A 22,534-nucleotide genomic window follows, 5' to 3' on the forward strand; every position below is an offset into this window, starting at 1 on the left:
CTTATCAGATGACAACAAATACGGTCCTTCTACTGTACAGCCAATGTGATAAAAACTGTCGGAGGAACAGTACCATCCACTTAGACAGCTATTCAAAGTATTGTTTGCCAAATGTCCACAAAATGATGCGGAGCAAGCTAGATGACTTTTATTATTTCCTCACTAGTGATTTGATTAAATACATCGCTAACCTGTAATTCTGCACAAAGATTTTTCTCATTAAGCTGAAAGATGAGGACCCTGTATTGCCAACAATGGAGAGGGAAAACATTATATATTGAATAGTTTGCAGAAGAAAATGTGATTTCATGCAAGATTTGAGCACACACACACACACACACACACACACACAACCACAAAACACACACACAAACACAGTGGAAATGGAAAATAAACTTTTCTTGACTGCAGGGAGTTAAACATTGCCTCTGCACATCTCGTAGCTCGGCTGGCACAAAGTCATATTGAGGGATTTCAAAGGCAGAACTGCCGCACTTATCGGAGTGCCATCTACATGTGTAGTGCCGCTGCAGTGGCTATGTCACAGGGGAACAGTGAATAATGAATTAAGGACCTGCCAAGTTTGAGTCAATTCAGGCGCAGATTGGTTTAATAAAATATGAGCTAAATTCTCCCCCGCCACCCCCGACATCATCACAGTGAAGAAAGACCAGGGCATTAATCACTATATGTAAATAAAGCCCAGTTAAAGAGTCGGGGGGGGGGGTACACAGAGTGATTTTTCTGGCTTCCATTATCAGGAGGAAAATGGGTTTGAGATATTTATTGTGCTGCGAAGTGTAATGAATAACTGTCCTAATCATAGGCCTAGCCCTGCAGCCACTTGTCACAGTAGCTAGTTAGTTTTATTAGAGGGTTGTGTAGGTAAAGCAACCTGGCCTATAGCCTGTTTATTAGACTGCATAAAGGGGAAGGGAAAGGGGATGTATTCAAAATGAGGGCTAACCCAATTTCTTTCAGTAAGAGCTGTTATTGCTGGTAAAACAGCAGACCGAAAAACGCAATCTCAGACAGAGAAAGTCCCTTGGAACGCGCTCAAACAATTGAATAATTATACAGTTTGAATAATAAGCAACAAATGCTGAAAACAAAACTAAAGACTTTCAGACTGTCAGAACTTCAAGATGTTTGTTTGCATTTGCATTGAACAACTATCCCCTTGGGACCTGTACTCTAGAGGTGCATTAAGAGTTAGTATTAAAGAAAAACATTTTAACACCAAATAAATAGGTAGGAGGGCTGATGCCTTAGCTACCCGCGGGGTAGTCTAGGTGCTCAAGAATCCAGTTTGACAATTATTTCCAGGGGAATTTGCAGTTTGTTTGAGCTTAATTTTTTGTAACATCAAAGTCAGTCTCTCCAAGGACATGTTAGATAACTTCAAAGTCCTGTGACTGCTTGCCGAGAGGTGCTTTTTCTTTGTTTTCTTCAGCTTTCATCCAGTTTGTTTTCTTTCCAAAGTGAAATACTAGATAATAAAGACCATGTGCATATTGCATCACCGACCCTTTTATTAAAATGTGCAATTCAAAAGGAATACATTTAACTGAATAAAGGGAATTATATTACAACTATTACAACACGCTGCCTACATGATGTAGAAGTATAATGAATGATTCATATAAATAATAAATAATTTGACAAACTTGCAATGGCTCGATGATGAAAGAATATACACTGAACAAAAATATAAACGCAACATGCAACAATTTCAAAGATTTTACTGAGTTAAGTCATATAAGGAAAATCTGTCAATTGAAATAAATTCATTAGGCCCTTGCGCATGCACGCTGACTTCGGTCGCCAGCTGGACGGTGTTTCCTCCGACACGTTGGGGCGGCTGGCTTCCGCGTTAAGCGAGCAGTGTGTCAAGAAGCAGTGTGGCTTGGCAGGGTCGTGTTTCGGAGGACACGTGGCTCTCGACCTTCGCCTCTCCCGAGTCCCCGTATGGGAGTTGCAGCGATGGGACAAGACTGTAACTACCAATTGGATATTATGAAATTGAGAAAAAGGGGTAAAAAATCATTTACATTTGTTTTTAAGTAGGGGCTTGGATCAGAAAGCCAGTCAGTATCTGGTGTGACCACCATTTGCCTCATGCAGCGCGAGTTGATAGAGTTGATCAGGCTGTTGATTGTGGCCTGTGGAATGTTGTCCCACTCCTCTTCAATGGCTGTGCCAAGTTGCTGGATATTGGCGGGAACTGGAACACTCTGTCGTACATGTCGATCCAGACCATCCCAAACATGCTCAATGGGTGACATGTCTGGTGAGTATGCAGGCCATGGAAGAACTGGGACATTTTTAGCTTCCAGGAATTATGTACAGATCCTTGCGACATGGGGCCGTGCATTATCATGCTGAAACATGAGGTAATGGTGGCGGATGAATGGCACGACAATGGGCCTCAGGATCTCTGTCCATACAAATTGCCACCGATAAAATGCAATTGTGTTCGTTGTCCGTAGCTTATGTCTGCCCATACCATAGCCCCACAGCCACCATAGGGCACTCTGTTCATAATGTTGACAACAGCAAACCGCTCGCCAACACAACGCCAGACACGCTGTCTACCATCTGCCCAGTACAGTTGAAACTGGGATTCATCCATGAAGACCACACTTCTCCAGCGTGCCAGTGGCCATCAAAGGTGAGCATTTGCCCACTGAAGTCGGTTACGACGCTGAACTGTAGTCAGGTCAAGACCCTGGTGAGGACGACAAGTACGCAGATAAGCTTCCCTGAGACGGTTTCCAGGCTGCATCACATCCGGCCGTGATTGGGAGTCCCATAGGGCGGCGCACAATTGGCCCAGCGTTGTCCAGATTTGGCCAGGGAATGCTGTCATTTTAAATAAGAATTTGTTCTTAACTGACTTGCCTAGTTAAATAAAGGTTAAATAAATTAAAAAATGTTTGTGCAGAAATTATTCAGTTGTGCAAACCCACAGTTTCATCAGCTGTCCAGGTGGCTGGTCTCAGATGATCGCACAGGTGAAGAAAACCCGATGTGGGCTGGCGCGGTTGCACGTGGTCTACGGTTATGAGGCCGGTTGGACATACTGCCAAATTTTCTCAAACGAGGCAGCTTATGGTAGAGAAATTAACATTAAATAATCTGGCAACAGCTCTGGTGGACATTCAGTCAGGCATGCCAATTGCACTCTCCCTCTGTGGCATTGTGTGACAAAACTGCACACTTTAGAGTGACCTTTTATTGTCCCAGCACAAGGTGAACCTGTGTAATGAATGTGCTGTTTAACCAGCTTCTTGATATGCCACACCTGTCAGGTGGATGGATTATCTTGGCAAAGGAGAAATGCTCACTAACAGGGATGTAAACAAATTTGTTCACAAAATTTGAGAGAAATAAGCTTTTTGTGCATATGGAACATTTCTGGGATCTTTTATTTAAGCTCATGAAACAAGGGACCAACACTTGTTGCGTTTATATTTTTGTTCAGTATATATTCTATCAGAAAAACATTTCAAATATTATCACATTTTAGGAATGGATTGAGACTTCATTGTACTAGTGGATCTAATGTTCATTCAGAGGGTGTCAGGTCAAGGTATTGTAAACACAAATGGTGTTTTCAATGGATAACAGATAGTTAAAGGGAATATTATTCATTGTATATCAGATGATTTCATACCTCAAAAGTTGTTCGTCAAAGATCCATATGCCACTGATGTGTAGATCCCAGTAAATATTTTGCAATAAATCTGCAGGCCTCTGTCTTGAAGTGATCCTAAATGAATAGGAGGGATTGTCAATCTAATTAGGAACTCTGAGTCTGACATAATTACATTGTTAAAAACCTCCCAAGGACAGTGGTGTCAACTCCTCACTAGAAGGCTTCTCATCTGCCACACAGAATAGTCTAGGCCCAATCATACAAGTTAACACTTCTAAGGGAGTAATTGAAATGAAAGTACATTTTAGTCATTTAGCAGACGCTCTTATCCAGAGCGACTTACAGTTGTGAATGCATACATTTCATAAAAAAATGTCCCACTATTGGTACCCCGTGGGGATCGAACCCACAACCCTGGCGTTGCAAACACCATGCTCTACCAACTGAGCTACACAGTCAACATGTCTCAGTCAGTAAATCCTTCATAGACTAGGCCATTACTACTGATGCGTCAAGTATTTGTAAATGATATCATTTTTGTCAATCAAATCACTTTGTAAACATTGTGCAATATAGGCCTACAGTTTGACCAATAATAGGCCTATTTGATTTGTGTCACCAAGGAGTGACTGAAAGGAGATACTACGGGGTCACTGAAGATGGCAATCTGATATCTAGGCTAGTCTGCATTCTAAATGAAGTTGGTCCTCACTGGTAGATTTCAACAGGGAAATGTCATTTTTTCTGCAGGACACGTTTTTGAACGCAGTCATTCACGGATAATATTCTTCTTTTTTTCCCGAACATAGGTCTATCTCAGTAAATGACAACTTCCTCGCTATGTGAAGGCGCTTCAGACGGTGAAAGGGAGTCCGAGAGAAAACTTTTGTAAAAACTTCTGAGCGAAATGACACGGAATGTACCTCTTTCAACCGGAATGGTGGTTCTTTCCGCGTTTCTTTGGATGGGGAGTCTCGTGCCACTCTGTCAACCGTTAATATACACAAATGACTGGGCGGTCAGGATAAATGGGGCACCCGCCTCTGCAGACGGTATAGCGGAGAAATATGGATTTCACAATTTGGGTCAGGTAAATTCTCCTCAAAAGTTGCATGTGATCATTCTACTTTTTCTACTGTGGCATAATGTTTCTTTTGCAGAGACAAAGTTAGCATTCATGAATCGACTGCAATGCAAATATATGGGGAAAAACGTTACACCGGTCTATAGCCAAGGCCCACTAAACTTCTCTTTGGCTAACGGACTAAACTCCTGGTGACAGAATTTAAATTCACCGTGGAGTTTAGTCCGCTATTCTTCGGCCTAAACATGATGTCTAACTTGACTCGTGCGCACATCATTACCTTTGTCAAATGTGTCCATCGACCCAGCATTTTGATACATAGCCTATGTCTATTTTTTATTAGCTGTTTCCTTTAAAGTATGCCTATTTTTGGATGAAAGACGTTTTCTATCCCATGTGGATGACAAGCTTTTTGCATGAAATGCTGGATTGGATCTGAATCATTCATGGTTGTTTGGCTGGGGCAGACATCAGATTCGTGTCTGAGACTTCAAACAGTCATGTGGCCCCCATATCAAATTAGCCAAGTCATTGACCTTGTAGTGAGCACCCACATCAGACTATCTTCCTTATCAGAAGATTCAGGCCAAAAGCCCTATTTTCATATGACCTAGGCCTACATCTTTTCAGAGCTGAAAGGAAGGCTCACGCAACAATTTGCCATCCTGGTTCAAGGAGAAGATTGAGTTCAGTGACCTCACAACTCAGTAGGTCGATGTATGATAGTTTGAATTGGGACCAAGGAGTCATCATTTCCACTCATGGATTACAACAGCAGTATGGTCCTAAATAGAATAGCCAAAGCACTACTCTTACTGTTTTGTCCTTTCCCTCTATTAGCGCCCTGATGGAAACATGGTCTGTTTTGTGTAGCCTAGCCTAAGTTCCATTCTGTTCAGGTCCAGGCACACATACATAATGGTGGTATTATGATAAACCTGGGTGTCAGAAAGGAGTGTGCCCACAGGGTATAGCCCGGCCCATGGCTCGGTACCTGGGGTTCAGGTTGCCCTGGCCTGAAAGTCTAGTAGGGGTGTAAAGTAACCTTCTCAATGACTGATGTCAATGACAGCTTCATTATTTATCAGCCATTTAGACATGGGGACACAGTTGAACAAGCGGCAGATCTCGTTAGGATACATATACACGATTATACACGGCAGGTAGGCTAGTGTTTAGAGCATTGGGCCAGTAACCAAAAGGTTGCTGGGTCAAATCCCTGAGCTGACAAGGTAAAAATCTGTCATTCTGCCCCTGAATAAGGCAGTTAACCCACTGTTCCCTGGTAGGCCGTCATTGTAAATAAGAATTTGTTCTTAACTGGCTTGCGTAGTTAAATAAATAAAAAAATGTGTTTCCTACTTTGCGCAGATTGGAGACTTGAACAACTTTTATAGTTTCCGCCACAGTGGGACGGTGGAGCGGTCCACGTTGTCCAACAAAGACTTTACCGACCTCATCGCCAAGGAGACCAAGGTAGAGTAACTTGATCCCATTGGAGGTGTTATTGATACCCTCCTATATCATTTATTAGCTGCATGACATGCTGCACACACACACATGAACGAGCACACACACAAGCAAGCAGTCACGCACACACATGCACACACAAAAGACATACTCAATTGACGTAAAAACAAATTAATCTATATGAATATCATTTTACCTGTACAGGATTCAGCAGACTCAGCAAACATGTAAAACTCCACCTTGTACTGTCTAAAGTGTGCATTTCATACTACTGTAAGTAGCCTACACTAGGAGTCCTATAACCTCCATTCCTCTGCAGGTGGAGTGGGTGCAGCAGCAGGTGGTCCATTGGAGGACTAAGAGGAACTCCAGAGCCAGTCACATCTACTCCATTGACGTTCGGACGAAACACATTCACCCAGGCCCCGTCCAACCTAACCAGACCCAGACACTGGTTTTCAATGACCCCCAGTGGTGCAGCTTGTGGTACATTGTGAGTATCTCTCAGCTGAGAGGGTACAACTGCACTGAAGACATACAGTAATGGCCGCGTTCCAACACTTTTTTTTTAAATGCATCCTTTCTCTTACCTTGAGGTACCCACTAATCCGACATGACATGATTGATGAGAGCATTGTAAGCGCGAAACAGATCAGTGATTACCTCAAGGAAGGAAGGATGGATGAGTTTAAAAGGTATATTTAAACAGGGTCAAACATGCTACAGGTGTGTGTGCATTACCCACATTTGCCCCATTGTTTTGTATTGTGCTTTGCGAGGACGCCTTGTAGTTATAACTATTACTGAAGTAACAGCTAATGATCCAAATAAACAAGTAAACATGACATGTACTGATCCCCCCTCCCCCATCAACAGCACTGCAGTGAGGGCTCCCAGGGCTGTCCTTCCTACATGAACATCGAGGGGGCCTGGAGGAGAGGACACACAGGGAAGGGAGTGGTGGTGTCCGTCTTGGATGACGGCATCGAGAGAGAGCATCCTGATCTCAGGCCAAATTATGTAAGTGCCTCGGGAACCGTCTCTTCTGAAGACTTCACAAGGACATTTATTAAAAGCAATTTGGCATATGTCCCGAATGTAAAAGTCCAGAGCTGAGACAATATGCAGTCAAAGCTCTTGGCCCGGAGCTTTTAAAGGTCAACGCAGAGTATTAAAATACAGGCTAAACGTCTTGTCCGCTTTAGTGTTCAGACACGCCTGGTTGATTTGTGAGTCAATAGGCTCTGACTGGTGGAGTATAGGCTAGACCAGACTAGACTGGAAGACACTAAAAGCCAATTAGCCACTGACTTTAGTTTTTTGTATGTGTCGCTGTTTCTTAGGACCCCTTTGCCAGCTATGATTTCAATGGGAATGATGATGACCCCACACCCAGATACGACTCCAGCAATGACAACAGGTTATTCTTATTTTCAATATGCATATTGCTCATAGCTGTGGCTGTGAGTTTTTTGTGGTCAGGAAATACTCAAGGCCCTACTTATTGCAGCTTTTTGCAGAATCTTAGCCCATTTTATGAAGCAACTTTTTTTTTAAATCCCACAAATACACTCATATATTATGTTCATGTTATATGAATATGCATATTCACTTGTTTGAATGTGTCTATTCTTTGCCAGTTTGATATTGTACATATAGCCTGTCTCCTCATAGATATGAAACTAAGCTAATGTGGTATACATTCCCTTTTTTTTCTGGTAAGCCATGGGACAAAATGTGCTGGGATGGTTGCCGCGGCAGCAAATAACTCTCAGTGCACCGTTGGAATCGCCTTCAATGCTCGGATAGGTGGTGAGTTTTGAGTTCTTTATTAGTCCCGTTTATAAAAACATGGAATGTAGGGGACGTCCGAGTGGCGCAGCAGTCTAAGACACTGCGTCGCAGTGCTAGAGGCGATACTACAGACCCGGTTCAATCACGGACGGTATCACAACCGGCCGTGATTGGGAGTCCCATAGGGGGGCGCACAATTGGCCCAGCGTCATCCGGGTTAGGGGAGGGTTTGGCCAGCGGGGCTATACTTGGCTCATTGCACTCTAGCGACTCCTTGTGGCAGGCCGGCCGCCTGCAGGCTGACTTCGGTCATCAGTTGAATAGTGTTTCCTTTGACACATTGGTGCGCCTGGCTTCCGGAGTAAGCTGGTGGGTGTTAACCTGTTGAGGACAGACGTTCCGCTAGCGGAACCCCGTTCCGCCTGTGGAACCCCTAGCCAACAGCCAATGGCATCGCACGGCGCGAAATACAAAACCAACTAAAATACCACAATTAAATTTTCTCAAACAATCAACTAGTTTACACCATTTTAAAGATAAGACTCTCGTTAATCTAACCACATTGTCCGATTTTCAAAAAGGCTTTACAGCGAAAGCAAAACATTAGATTATGTTAGGAGAGTACATAGACACAAATAATCACACAGCCATTTTCCAAGCAAGAATATATGTCACATAAACCCAAACCACAGCTAAATGCAGCACTAACCTTTGATGATCTTCATCAGATGACACTCCTAGGACATTATGTTATACAATACATGCATGTTTTGTTCGATCAAGTTCATATTTCTTTCAAAAAAGAGCTTTTCACATTAGCATGTGATGTTCAGAACTAGCATACCCACCGAAAACTTCCGGTGAATTTACTAAATTACTCATGATAAACGTTCACAAAAAACATAACAATTATTTTAAGAATTATAGATACAGAACTCCTTTATGCAATCGCGGTGTCAGATTTTAAAATAGCTTTTCGGCGAAAGCACATTTTGCAATATTCTGAGTACATAGCTCGGCCATCATGGCTAGCTATTTTGACACCCACCAAGTTTGGGGCTCACTAAACTCAGAATTACTATTAGAAAAATTGGATTACCTTTGCTGTTCTTCGTCAGAATGCACTCCCATGACTTCTACTTCAACAACAAATGTTGTTTTGGTTCCAAATAATCCATAGTTAAAATGGAGTAGACTCGTGAACGCGCATCTCAGTCTCACTGTCCCCAGGCTGACCACTTACAAATTCTGCTGCTGTTCTTTGCCCAGAGACAGCAGACACCCCATTCCACTTACTGGCGGCATTAGAGAGCCAATGGAAGCCTTAGAAAATGTCACGTTACAGCACAGATGCTGTATTTTCGATAGAGATGCAACAGAAGGACAACAAATTGTCAGACAGGGCACTTCCTGTATGTAATCTTCTCAGGTTTTGGCCTGCCATATGAGTTATGTTATACTCACAGACACCATTCAAACAGTTTTAGAAACTTTAGAGTGTTTTCTATCCAAATCTACTAATTATATGCATATTCTAGTTTCTGGGCAGGAGTAGTAACCAGATTAAATCGGGTACGTTTTTTATCCGGCCGTGAAAATACTGCCCCCTATCCCAAAGAAGTTAAGATGCGCAGTCAGGCCTGTCATGTTTTGGAGGACCCATGACTCGACCTTCGCCTCCGGAGCCGGTTGGGGAGTTGTAGAGATGAGACAAAATCGAAATTGAGGAGAAAAAGGCGATTAAAAAAAAATCATAAAATGTATCTCCTTGGTGCAAGCACCATAAATATGGACAAATAGTGTATATTCAGTTCAAGTTCAGTTTAAAAAAATATTAAATATATATTGAAGATGCATACATACTGTATGGTGCTGAAGGTCTCTAAGTCAGGCGGTCCAATAACAATATAATCTCATTCTAGTCGGTCTATTCCTATGGGTGATCCATCCTATGTAGTGAATACTAAGGTTATGAAGGTCCATCCCACTCCCGTATCTGCAGGCATTCGTATGTTGGACGGAGATGTGACGGACATAGTAGAGGCCCAATCCCTGAGCTTCAGGCAGCAGCACATTGATATTTACTCTGCCAGCTGGGGGCCGGAGGATGATGGGAGGACTGTGGAAGGACCTGGCCCTCTGGCTCGCCTCGCATTAGACAACGGCATACGCACTGTGAGTGTGTCTGTGTGTCTGTCTAACTCCTCTGCATCAGTACAGTCAAAACGTTTATTCTCCACTGTGTGTGTGCATGTGCACATGTGTATATACTTGTTTTCCTACCTTATCAGGGCCCCAATGTCAATACAACAGAATGTCCTGACAAGGTAGGAAAACAATGACTTTATTTCGAAAAGTCAGGACTTTATTCCATGTCCTGAATTTGTTCAACTGCTATTTTAAGTTTAAGGATTAGGTTTTTGTGGTTACATTTAGGGTTAGGGTTTTTGGGGTTAAGGTCAGGGTTAGGGAAAATGACCATTGAAAATCCTAAACTATTTTTCTCCACAAAAAGTCCAGAAATGTCATGAAAATAAAGCTGTGTGTGAGTGTTTGGCCTCAGGCTGTATGTTTACTTCTAGTGCTTATCTTTATCTTCATATCAATATGTAAATAACATACAAATATGAATCATTAGTGACTCTTCACGCTTGGCATTAATCACAGGGGAGAAGGGTGCCCTTAGATCTAGGATCAGTTTGCACCCCCCCAATCTAAACCAACGGTGAGGGGAATACGCAAGAACAACCTTAGATCAGTGTCTAGAATCCAAATCCTATAAAACCTTGATGAAGGTAATTTGACCAAAACTACTACTCGCATGAACCCCCCCCAGGGAAGGAAGGGGCGTGGCTCCATCTTCGTGTGGGCGTCGGGTAACGGTGGGCGGAGCAGGGATCACTGCTCCTGTGACGGCTACACCAACAGCATCTACACCATCTCCATCAGCAGCACCACCCATAGCGGGGCCAGGCCCGACTACCTGGAGCCATGCCCCTCGACACTGGCCTCCACCTACAGCTCCTTCTCCACCGACAGACAGGGAGCCAAGATGGTGAGTCAAGCTGTATATCGGCCCCAACCCGGCTATACGTGACGAGTAAATTTAGATTTGACTTCGTTATTGGATTTGATACAATAGCTGCATATGACAGATTTAAAACGTGTTAAATGTGCAGCCACTTCAGCTCTTTTCAGCTGCAGCGCTTGTTTGTGAAATGAAAGGATGGGGTGAATATATCCATTTGTTTTTTTTATTTTGCTTCTTGACAGAATGTGTTTGTAGTTGTCACAGGGGAAATTAAATGACCTGAAAGTTACAGAGTGTATCTTTAAAGCCCCGTATGATGTTTATAAGGCATAATAACACATCTACTGTACCATTTTGTAGTCACACAACAAGACTTTCTATCTGGCAGGTAACATTGGACCTGAAACAAGGCTGTAGCAAGGAGCATTCTGGGACCTCAGTCTCCGCTCCAATGGCAGCAGGGGTCATCGCACTCACCCTGGAGGCCAAGTAACCTACTTTCCTAGAAATATCATCACCGATATCTAAATCTCATGATAATATTATAGGTAACAAGGAGGTTTTCTTGACCACATGACCTGACCAGGAACAACTCTGGGCCCTAGTTAAAGGCTGAAACTTGGACTGCAAATTCTTCCTTGTCAGGTCACGTGGTCAAGAAAAACTCCTGGCCCTAGTTATAAGCTATTGAGAATGTTTTTGTAGTATTACTAAGATAATATGCTATACAGTGTTGTTAACTTGTGTCTGTGGGATCCTGATCCAGCCCACTGCTGACTTGGAGGGACGTGCAGCACATTATTGTCAGAACGTCACAGACCAGTCAACTGACCTCCCCTGACTGGCACACCAACGGAGCTGGATACCGGGGTATCTGATTTGATTGAATTTTCTCCCCATACCCTGTTCACAAATTAGTTTGTGTTTCTTTAACACTTGGCTACAGAAAACTAAAAGGGCTTTCCTTCATTTATAATAATTTCCAATGACATTCAAAAACACATACAAGGGAACAGCTATTTATCTACCACTACACATCAAACGACAAACAACCACATTTAAGACATTCCTACCTAGATTGACCGACTAATTGCTTCATTGATTGCTTACTTAAGTTTTGCTTACATTGATCCATTCATTTATTTGTGTGTTTGTTAGTGTATTTGTTATTCCTTCTGTCCATTCATTCATTCATTCTTTCAATTATGAATTGGCAGTGAGTCACCTGTATGGCTTTGGGCTGCTGGATGCAGAGAGCATGGTGAAGGAGGCTGAGCGATGGAGACTGGTCCCCTCTCAGCATGTGTGTAAGGAGGCTCCCACCCAACAGAGCAGGTACTTGACTGACTGCTTCCCACCATGGACACAATCCTCTATTCCCTTTGAAGCATATCGATCTCCACAGAGAATCCATCGGCATGGGAATTTCCTCACAATTTCTCTGTGTTTCGCTCGTACTTTCTCTCTTTCTCTGTATCTCTGTCCTTCCCTCTCACTCGCTCTCCCACATTCTCTTTCACCCCTCTCCCTCTCTTCTGCTCTCCTGTCCTCCCTCCCTCACTCACTCACTCACTCACTCACTCACTCACTCACTCACTCACTCACTCACACTCTCTCTCTCTCTCTCTCTCTCTCTCTCTCTCTCTCTCTCTCTCTCTCTCTCTCTCTCTCACTCATAAAACAGAACCATTCCTCCAGGCCTTGTGCTGAGGTCTGTGTATGAGTCCACCGGCTGCTCCCTTCATCCCCTGCAGCACATTGTTTATCTGGAACATGTAGTCATCCATGTCACCATCACCCACAGTCACAGAGGTGACCTCTCCATCACACTCACATCACCCACTGGGACCAAGTCACAGCTACTGGCAAACAGGTAAGTCCCTTTTCACACTTCTGAGCCAAGACAAGATGAACTGTATTGCGCTGGCCTGGTTACACATCCACCATAGTTCCTGGAGCTGTGAAAATGACAATGTGAAAAGGAACAAAGTACGGTTCAGGTTGGCATGAGAGTGTGAAAAGGGTGTTGTGCTATAGTACTCAATACAAGTGGGATTGGTCGCTTCACCCACTCATAACAAATTCAAAATATTTGTTGGTGATAGAAACTGGCTGATGTGCTGAGGGAGTTAAAGGGATAGTTCACCTCAAAGTTTTCTCACCCAAAAAGTGGTCTAATGTGGAGATAAGTCCATATCCCTCGCCATCTGCTGTAGATCCCAGATACATCCCTCAATGCTAAATTAATAGGAACCGTAGGATCTACACAACAGAGGGCATGGGACGTGGACTATTGTGGACATTGGATGACATTTTGGGTCTGAAAACGTATTGACAAACGTTGGTTATGGAGAGAATCCAGAAATGACAGTGTAACATGGCTCTATCCTGTTGTATTTTGGTTCCGGGTCACATTTGCATTATATTACACCATGGTTGTGTTGTGGTCCTGGTCATAGTGGTCAATGTCGTTCAAAGATAATTTGTAAAAATCCAAATAATTTCACAGATCTTTTTTGTAAAGGGTTTAAACACTGTTTCCCATGCTTGTTCAATGAACCATTAATGAACATGCACCTGTGGAACGGTCGTTAAGACACTAACAGCTTACAGACGGCAGGCAATTAAGGTCACAGTTATGAAAACTTAGGACACTAAAGAGGCCTTTCTACTGCCTGAAAAACACCAACAGAAAGATGCCCATGAACGTGCCTCAGGCATGCTGCAAGAAGGCATGAGGACTGCAGATGTGGCCAGGGCAATAAATTGCAATGTCTGTACTGTGAGGCGCCTAAGACAGCCCTACAGGGAGACAGGACGGACAGCTGATCGTCCTCGCCGTGGTAGACCACGTGTAACAACACCTGCACAGGATCGGTACATCCGAACACCACACCTGCGGGACAGGTACAGGATGGCAACAACAACTGCCCGAGTTACAATGCCTCCATCAGTGCTCAGACTGTCCGCAATAGACTGAGAGAGGCTGGACTGAGGGCTTGTAGGCCTGTTGTAAGGCAGGTCCTCACCAGACATCTCCGGCAATAACGTTGCCTTTGGGCTGTCCACTGTTGCTGGACCAGACAGGACTGGCAGAAAGTGTTCTTCACTGACGAGTCGCGGTTTTGTCTCACCAGGGGTGATGGTCGGATCCGCGTTTATCGTCGAAGGAATGAGCGTTTTACCAAGGCATGTACTCTGGAACGGGATCGATTTGTAGGTGGAGGGTCCGTCATGGTCTGGGGCAGTGTGTCACAGCATCATTGGACTGAGCTTGTTGTCATTGCAGGCAATCTCAACACTGTGCGTTACAGGGAAGACATCCTCCTCCCTCATGTGGTACCCTTCCTGCAGGCTCATCCTGACATGACCCTCCAGCATGACAATGCTACCAGCCATACTGCTCGTTCTGTGCATGATTTCCTGCAAGACAGGAATGTCAGTGTTCTGCCATGGCCAGCAAAGAGCCCGGCTCTCAATCCCATTGAGCATGTCTGGGACCTGTTGGATCAGAGGGAGAGGGCTAGGGCCATTCCCCCCAGAAATGTCCAGGAACTTGCAGATGCCTTGGTGGAAGAGTGGGTTAACATCTCACAGCAAGAACTGGCAAATCTGGTGCAGTCCATGAGGAGGAGATGCACTGCATACTTAATGCAGCTGGTGGCCACACCAGATACTGACTGTTACTTTTGATTTTGACCCCCCCCCCCCCTTGTTCAAGGACACATTATTCAATTTCTGTTAGTCACATGTCTGTGGATCTTGGTTCAGTTTATGTCTCAGTTGTTGAATCTTGTTATGTTCATACAAATATTTACACATGTTAAGTTTGCTGAAAATAAACGCAGTTGACAGTGAGAGGACGTTTCTTTTTTTGCCGAGTTTATTATACTGTGGTTGTATTTTGGTCCAGGCCTCTTGACCACTCCACTGAGGGCTTCCAGAGCTGGGAGTTCATGACCACTCACTGCTGGGGGGAGAAGGCATCAGGAGAGTGGAGTCTGGAGGTCCTGGATACTCCCTCTCAACAAAGGGACAACAGTGAAACAGGTTTGCCATGCTATACTTTTACCATCATTCAATACCACAAGAATTATACCAGATATCAAATACTGTTACGCATGAGTGGAGTCCTGATTTTTCTTCCTGATCACGTGACTTGACCAGGAAAGACTTGGGGACCTAGTTGATTCTGGTTAAGTCATGTAGTTAGCAAAAACCTGATAACATGTTGTTTTTTTCTTCCTCTCTCTCCATTGATTTACAGGGGAATTAAGAGAGTGGTCTCTAGTGCTTTATGGCACCTCAGAGCAACCATACTCCATGCGGCGTGAGCAAGCCCGCTCGGCAGAGCTGCCAACTGACGGTGGTGACCTCACTGAGGAATACAACGGTGAGTCACTTTACCCGCTGTCACAGAGCAGCTTTGGAACAAGACGACACACAATTATCACACCCTTTTATAGCTTTGACACCGGAATCTAACTACTAATTGTAGCCTGTATCGAGCTCCATTTGTTTAATTAGTAGCCTACGTCAAAGCTAAGTCTTCAGGCTTCACCAAGTCTTAAGGGTTCCACCACTTTTTGTGTTTGTAAGAGATGCTTTCCCTATTCTGACTATCTTGCTTTGTCAAATGAATTATTCCAGGCTATAAAAATGCATGATGAGAAATTACGTTTTGTTTCGTTCCTTCCAGGTCGATGTGACTCAGAGTGCAGTGAGGATGGCTGTGAGGGACCAGGCCCCCAGCAGTGTGTCACATGTCTACACCTCTTCCTCAAGTTCAAGAACAACACCAGGTCAGACTACTCACTCTAAATGTATAGGTTGGATTCAGTGACGTTGCACTAGGTCTCCCACTCGTGCTGTAAATCATGGGCTGCCGCAATAGTCCGGCGGCCCATTATTACATACTTACGAACCTCATTTAATTGGCTGTTATCGAGTCACAGATGTTTCTCACAGTAGCCCTCCGGCTTTCCAGCTTTGAACTCTGTAGGACACACAGTTAACACATACATTTAGTATGTGTCCCATGTGGAGACAATCCTAGTGTTGCACTAAACAACATCCAACCAACCAACCAACAAGGCATGTGCTTTCTCTCTTACAGGACGTGTGTGTCTGTGTGCCCAGTGGGATTCTGGGGCGACCGGCGTCGTTGTAAGAAGTGTTTCTCTTCCTGTGAAATCTGCACGGGCAGCCGCAGTGACCAGTGTACTACATGTCGCGCTGGACACCACCTGACCGAGGGAACCAGTAGTTGCACGGCAAGCTGTGGTGACAATTATTACTTGGACCATGGTATGTCCCTGGGTGTGTTCCAAATAACACCCTAATGCCTAAGTAGTGCGCTACTTATGGCTAGACTCTCATAGAATTTTGGTCCAAGTAGTGCACTGTATAGGGAATAGGATGCAATTCAGGATTTGCCCCCTACGTTGTGAGGCATTCATCGTCATTCTACGACAAACACACATCGATCTATATCAAATTGAATTTTAAAAACTTGAACACAATTTGAAGGTGCGAAACAAAACCACTTTGTGTTCATCACATAGGGACACACTTTATAGTAGATGGAAGGTGATATCGTGACGAATCGTTAGACTTGCTAGCTAACTCTGTGGCACGTTCACAGGGGGAAGGAGAAAACAATGAATTAGAGCAGTACACCGGGAAATTAGGCGTATTTTCCCTGACCACTAGTTCTAAAAAATGATTACAGTAATAAGGCAGCTGAAATCTTACAGCATGTCAATTGTAAAATTGATGGTGAGTATATGTGACCAACCAGCTCGATTCGGTCTTATGTAGACAACATTTGAAATTGTGTTTTTTACATTAGATAAAAGTATAGACTCGTGTACTAAACAACCAAAGATTTCAAGACTAAAGGCTGGTTTATACTACGTCTATCGACATGTCTGTAGACAGTTGTCGCAGTGATATAACATTTGTTGTTGTCGTTATGAGAACGCATAAACACAACAACTACAGGCTGCATGACATCAGCAACCTGGTGACATCAGTTGCCCCCATCCCTCCCGCTGTTTGGGCAAAGCGTTTGCAAATGTTTTGTTGTTTGAGTGAGGGAAATTCTGTACATTTTAAGAGGACTTTATGTATTTTGAAAGATGAGACGTTGAGGATTATTATAAATACTGCTTTGATGTCATACAAGCAAGCCAAACGCCCGTGAATCAAAATGTGCACTTCACATTTCCATATCATATCGTTGTTATACCCTGGGTTGTTCTGAACCGAATGCGACTATTTTCGTCTGTTGTTATGAAAATTTGCTGCATCACGCAACTGAATGCACTCTACTCCTTTCTATGCACACCAAAATGATGATCTGTTTCCCTGAATTGCATTTTGAAAGCCTAACACTGCAATATCGTATTTTCTAACTTAGCTAGTCATGTTGGCAATAGAACAAGCCTTCAAATGATGCCCACTTGAGCCAGATTGGGATTTATAATGGACCATTTTTGGATTGTGTGATGGCGGTGATGGAGGATTGTGTTCCAACCAAAACAACTACAAGTGTGCTTGCTGTAGTTCCTCAACGGCACAGCTAGGAGAGCTCAAAAAAGCACCTTATAGTAGAAGACTCTTCTTTGAATCAAAAAATTGCATAGAAATTGCTCAGGAACTGTGCTCACTTTGGAGAGGTGTGTGGCCACTTGGAGACATCAGTTTGACCTCTCACTTAAACCCTTGTCAATTATTTGTCTTATGTTGCAATTCCCCAAATTTTCCAGGAATATTCTTCTCATGTTACTGAAGGTATGCAGAATATTTTCAGATTTTATCAACAAATGTGGCAAAGTCCAGTAAATGTGAACTAGAAATAAACTCAACAGTGATTCAGACTTGTCAGGTGAACTGTTGTGTCCTCACCTTTTGGTCTAATAATGATCCCATCATCTCCAAACTGTTCAATTGCTAAGATTGTTATGCACATGCTTTTCATATTTCTTATGTAAGAAACATTTCAATTTAGCCCTATCCATATAGGCCAATTCCCCCAAGTGTAAAGGGTTTTAAGGATATTATGCTGTATTGTTGTAAAAATCAAGCCGATGTCTCTACTGAATATGTGCTTAATGAACAATGCTTTTACTTCAACTGGAGTGGAATTATACTTGGCAGGTATGAATGCTTGTATTGTTGTTTTCCCCACAGATGCAAATATGTGCAGGAAGTGCAGTGAAAACTGCTTGAGATGCACCTCGGCGAACATCTGCACAGAATGCAAATCAGGCACAAGGTGAACCAATCCCTCTGATGACAGCCGAATTACCAACTCATGCATTTCTTCTCTGTACACAGTGATTCTCCATCTCTGCCACAGAGAATACTAATTCGCACACACACACACATTCTAAATCTATTGCAACAAAGCCACCTCCTATTATAATATTTGTTGTATTTTGCAGTGTTGATCGTTATCAGATGAAACTTCTCAATGAGTGTGTGCTCTGGGTCGGAACACAGAGCTCAGATAATGATGAGTCTTCTCTCTATCTCGCTATCTATCTATCCCCCCCTCCAGTCTGTTGGGGAACCGCTGCCAGAGGAGCTGTGGACCAGGAAGTTACCACAACGAACAGGAGAGCACCTGCGAGCCCTGCCACGAGGCCTGTGCCACCTGTGCAGGTAAAGGGAGGGGTGACTTGCATAATACCAAACCAAACAGGACCCTAAGCCATATATATATATATATATGTGTGTAAAACAAATACAGTACTAATCATGGAGCTAGTCATCAGCGTCACCATCTACCTGAAACGATAATGTGTCATGAGAGGGACAATTTATGTGTTTACAGTGCAGTTGTCACCAGGTGCAGGTGTTTAGATGGGTTACAGGGTGTGTGTGTGCGTGTGTTTGTATGTGTGTGTTATCACAGGTGCGGGCATTGAGGCGTGTAACCAGTGTGCTGATGGGTACCTGATGGAGGAGTGGAGGTGTGTTTCCTCCTGTAGTGCTGGCTTCTATGCCACGGAGAGCAGCCCACAAAAAACTAGTGATGGACCCAGGATATGCAGGAGGTGAGTGAGCTCTGTGTCTTGGTGTAGGTGGATCGTTCATTATTATTATGGCTGGCCTCATTCCAACATATGTATAATAATAATTTGCTGGGTGCTTATTTGTCCGATTTTACACATGCGTGTGTTAATACACCCGTGTGAATTGTCAGTGCATTTTTTTTTGCATATTCCAACTCCCCCTGAGAGTGGGGTCACAGCCAGGGTCTGCCATTTTCCAAGGTGACCCCAGAGCAATTAAGGTTGTGCCTTCCTCATGTGCACATTGACCAATTTTTCACCTTGGGGATTCGAACTAGTGACCTTTCGGTTACTAGCCCAACGCTCTAACTGCAAGGCTACCTGCTTGTGTGTGTGTGTGTGTGTGTGTGTGTGCGTGTGCTATTGTGTGTGTGTGTGCGTGCTATTGTGTGTGTGTGTGCGTGCTATTGTGTGTGTGTGTGCTATTGTGTGTTTCTGTCTATTTCTGTGCACATGTGTCTGTTTATGTAATCTCAGCCAGTCTGCTGGTACCTCCTCAGGTGTGATTCCAGCTGTCTCACCTGTGTGGGAGCAGGGAAGGGGAACTGCAGCAGCTGTGCTGGTGGACACAGTCTTATGGACAAAATGTGTATGGTCAGCACTGTCTGTGGTGATGGTCAGTCAATCAATCAATCAATCACTCTCCTTAAACTCACTCGTACAACCCAGTGTCTATTCCAGGGGTGAAAGTAAGGCGCTATGGTCCGGTACGGCATCCCAGCAAAATAAATAGTGGGGGTACACCATACCTTAAAAACGTGAGCCTATCACAATTATTAAAACGAAATCTCAAGTAAACTGTAGGCTATTTCACCACCACCAATGGACATGAAAACGTGTTGTGTAGCCTACCCTCCAAAATGCCATGTGGCTCCACGAGCACACAGACATTTTGCCAAGGCAGAGATGAATGGCCCACACCGAGACGCGCACGGACAGCAGTGGATGCATAAATTCTGGCCTAATGACAACCACCAAATGTCATTACACTGTGTGGTGTTTTGTGTAACAGATGTCTCTTTCCATTCACCACTGTTTGGAGGCTGGAAATACACTACATGACCAAAAGTATGTGGACACGTGCTCGACGAACATCTCATTCCAAAATCATGGGCATTAATATGGAGTTGGTCCCCCTTTGCTGTTATACAGTAAAAGCATCCACTCTTCTGGGAAGGCTTTCAACTAGATGTTGGAACATTGCTGCGGGGACTTGCTTCTATTTAGCCACAAGAGCATTAGTGAGGTCGGCCACTGATGTTGGGCGATTAGGCCTGGCTCGCAGTCGGCGTTCCAATACATCCCAAAGGTGTTCGATGGGGTTGAAGTCAGGGCTCTGTGTAAGCCAGTCAAGTTCTTTCACACCGATCTTGACAACCCATGTCTGTATGGACCTCGCTTTGTGCACGGGGGCATTGTCATGCGGAAACAGGAAAGGGCCTTCCCCAAACTGTTGCCGCAATGTTTTAAGCACAGAATCATCTAGAATGTCATTGTATGCTATAGCGTTAAGATTTCCTTCCACTGGAACTAAGTGGCCTAGCGTTCTACTGGCGTCCGCCAAACCCTGATTTGTGTGTTGGACTGCCAGATGGTGAAGCATGATTCATCACTCCACAGAATGTTTTCACTGCTCCAGAGTCCAATGGTGACGAGCTTTACCCCACTCCAGCCGACACTTGGCATTGCGCATGGTGATCTTAGGCTTGTGTGCAGCTGCTCAGCCATGGAAACCCATTTCATGAAGCTCCCGACGAACAGTTCTTGTGCTGACAATGCTTCCAGAGGCAGTTTGGATCTCGGTAGTGAGTGTTGCAACCGAGGACAGACGATTTTTACACTCTACGCACTTCAGCACTCAGCAGTCTTGTTCTGTGAGCTTGTGTGGCCTACCACTTCGCGGGTGAGCCATTGTTGCTCCTAGACGTTTCCATTTCACAATTACAGCACTTACAGCGAAGAATGAATTCTACTTTCACCCCTGGTCTATTCAGATAGGGAATCGTATAGCTACTGTGTTAGTGTAGGTCACACATTATATTATTATTACAAAGTAACTATACATATAACTAATTAAACGTAATCTGATCAGTTTCCTTTCATTACAAATCAAATATAGTTGCAGTTGCTAGGTACAGCTGAATACTTACGTTCTGTATTAAAATATTACAGGGTAATTACATTGAATTAGAGCAACGTAAATGTAAAATGTTGTCTTTGTGTTTTGCATGCAGGAGAGTACCAGGATAGCCATGGGAAGTGCCATGCATGTGACGCCACATGTCTGAAGTGTACAGGCCCAAAGTCCGAGGATTGTATCAGCTGTGGCCCCTCTAGGTAAGTCTATGGTGAGGACTGTATCAACTATGGCCCCTCTAGGTAAGTCTATGGGGAGGACTGTATCAGCTGTGAGCCTTCTAGGTAAGTCTATGGTGTCTATGTAAGGCTATGGCGAGGACTGGATAAACTATGGCCCCTCTAGGTGAGTCTATGGTGAGGACTGTAGCAGCTGTGCACCTTCTAGTTAAGTCTATGGGGAGGACTGGATCAACTATGGCCCCTCTAGGTGAGTCTGGTGAGGACTGTAACAGCTGTGACCCCTCTAGGTAAAGGGATTTCCATACAGGAAGAGATGGGGCGGAGCAGATTTCCCCATAATGCAGCAGATTCTTATTTTCTCCGCCTTGGCTGAGTGGCTTTCACATGCATGAGCACCGCCGATCGCTCCGCCTGGATAGAATTCCGCCCCCGTCTAGCTGCATTGAAAATGAATGGCATCTCCTCCACCGCTTCATGTCTTTAGAGGGAAACTTCGGGATTTTGGCAATGACTCCCTTTATATACTTCCCCAGAGTTACAGTAGATTAACTCGTGGATACCATTTTTATGTCACTGTGTCCAGTATGAAGGAAGTTAGAGGTATCATGCTAGCAGATACCCATAGACTTCCAGTCATTGCGCTAACGCTAGTTAGCAATGGCTCACAAAACTACCTCTTGACTTCCTTCATGCTGGACACAGACATAAAAATGGTATCGACTCACCTAGAGGGGAAATAGTTGAGACAGTCCTCACCATAGACTTAATAGTTGATATACAGTCCTGACATTAGACTTACCTAGAGGGGCCATAGTTGATACAGTCCTAACCATTGACTCACCTAGAAGGCTCACAGCTGATAGTCTTCACCATAGAATAACCAAGAGGGGCCATAGTTGATAAAGAGCTTCATTGCCAAATCCCAACGTATCCCTTTAATCTATGGTTAGGATTGTATCATCTGTGGCCCCTCTAGATGTGTCTATAGTCTGAGAAATATATAGATATACTGTAGCAGACTTACAGATGTCATAACAAAGAGGTTGATTCAGGTGACATACTGTACAGTTCAGTCATGGATATGAAATGCTCTCTTC

General features: G+C 44.0%; 1 protein-coding gene across 1 annotated transcript in view; it reads left to right on the forward strand.

Annotated features, from left to right (window-relative positions):
- Window positions 1-4,247: 4,247 nt before the first annotated feature.
- Window positions 4,248-22,534, forward strand: part of pcsk5a (proprotein convertase subtilisin/kexin type 5a) — a 37,302-nt gene continuing 19,015 nt past the window's right edge. Inside the window, exons 1-21 of the mRNA XM_029708684.1 lie at window positions 4,248-4,748; window positions 6,114-6,218; window positions 6,532-6,705; window positions 7,089-7,232; window positions 7,556-7,632; window positions 7,936-8,024; window positions 10,009-10,181; window positions 10,843-11,061; window positions 11,426-11,526; window positions 11,804-11,907; window positions 12,255-12,372; window positions 12,722-12,910; window positions 14,951-15,087; window positions 15,305-15,430; window positions 15,737-15,839; window positions 16,154-16,344; window positions 18,232-18,316; window positions 18,602-18,705; window positions 18,959-19,100; window positions 19,619-19,734; window positions 21,353-21,455. Coding sequence (XP_029564544.1) covers window positions 4,566-4,748; window positions 6,114-6,218; window positions 6,532-6,705; window positions 7,089-7,232; window positions 7,556-7,632; window positions 7,936-8,024; window positions 10,009-10,181; window positions 10,843-11,061; window positions 11,426-11,526; window positions 11,804-11,907; window positions 12,255-12,372; window positions 12,722-12,910; window positions 14,951-15,087; window positions 15,305-15,430; window positions 15,737-15,839; window positions 16,154-16,344; window positions 18,232-18,316; window positions 18,602-18,705; window positions 18,959-19,100; window positions 19,619-19,734; window positions 21,353-21,455 — 2,783 coding nt within the window. The 5' untranslated portion in view covers window positions 4,248-4,565. The remainder of the gene's footprint in view (window positions 4,749-6,113; window positions 6,219-6,531; window positions 6,706-7,088; window positions 7,233-7,555; window positions 7,633-7,935; window positions 8,025-10,008; window positions 10,182-10,842; window positions 11,062-11,425; window positions 11,527-11,803; window positions 11,908-12,254; window positions 12,373-12,721; window positions 12,911-14,950; window positions 15,088-15,304; window positions 15,431-15,736; window positions 15,840-16,153; window positions 16,345-18,231; window positions 18,317-18,601; window positions 18,706-18,958; window positions 19,101-19,618; window positions 19,735-21,352; window positions 21,456-22,534) is intronic.

The sequence above is a fragment of the Salmo trutta genome, chromosome 23, assembly GCF_901001165.1.
Source record: "Salmo trutta chromosome 23, fSalTru1.1, whole genome shotgun sequence".
NCBI lineage: Eukaryota > Metazoa > Chordata > Actinopteri > Salmoniformes > Salmonidae > Salmo > Salmo trutta.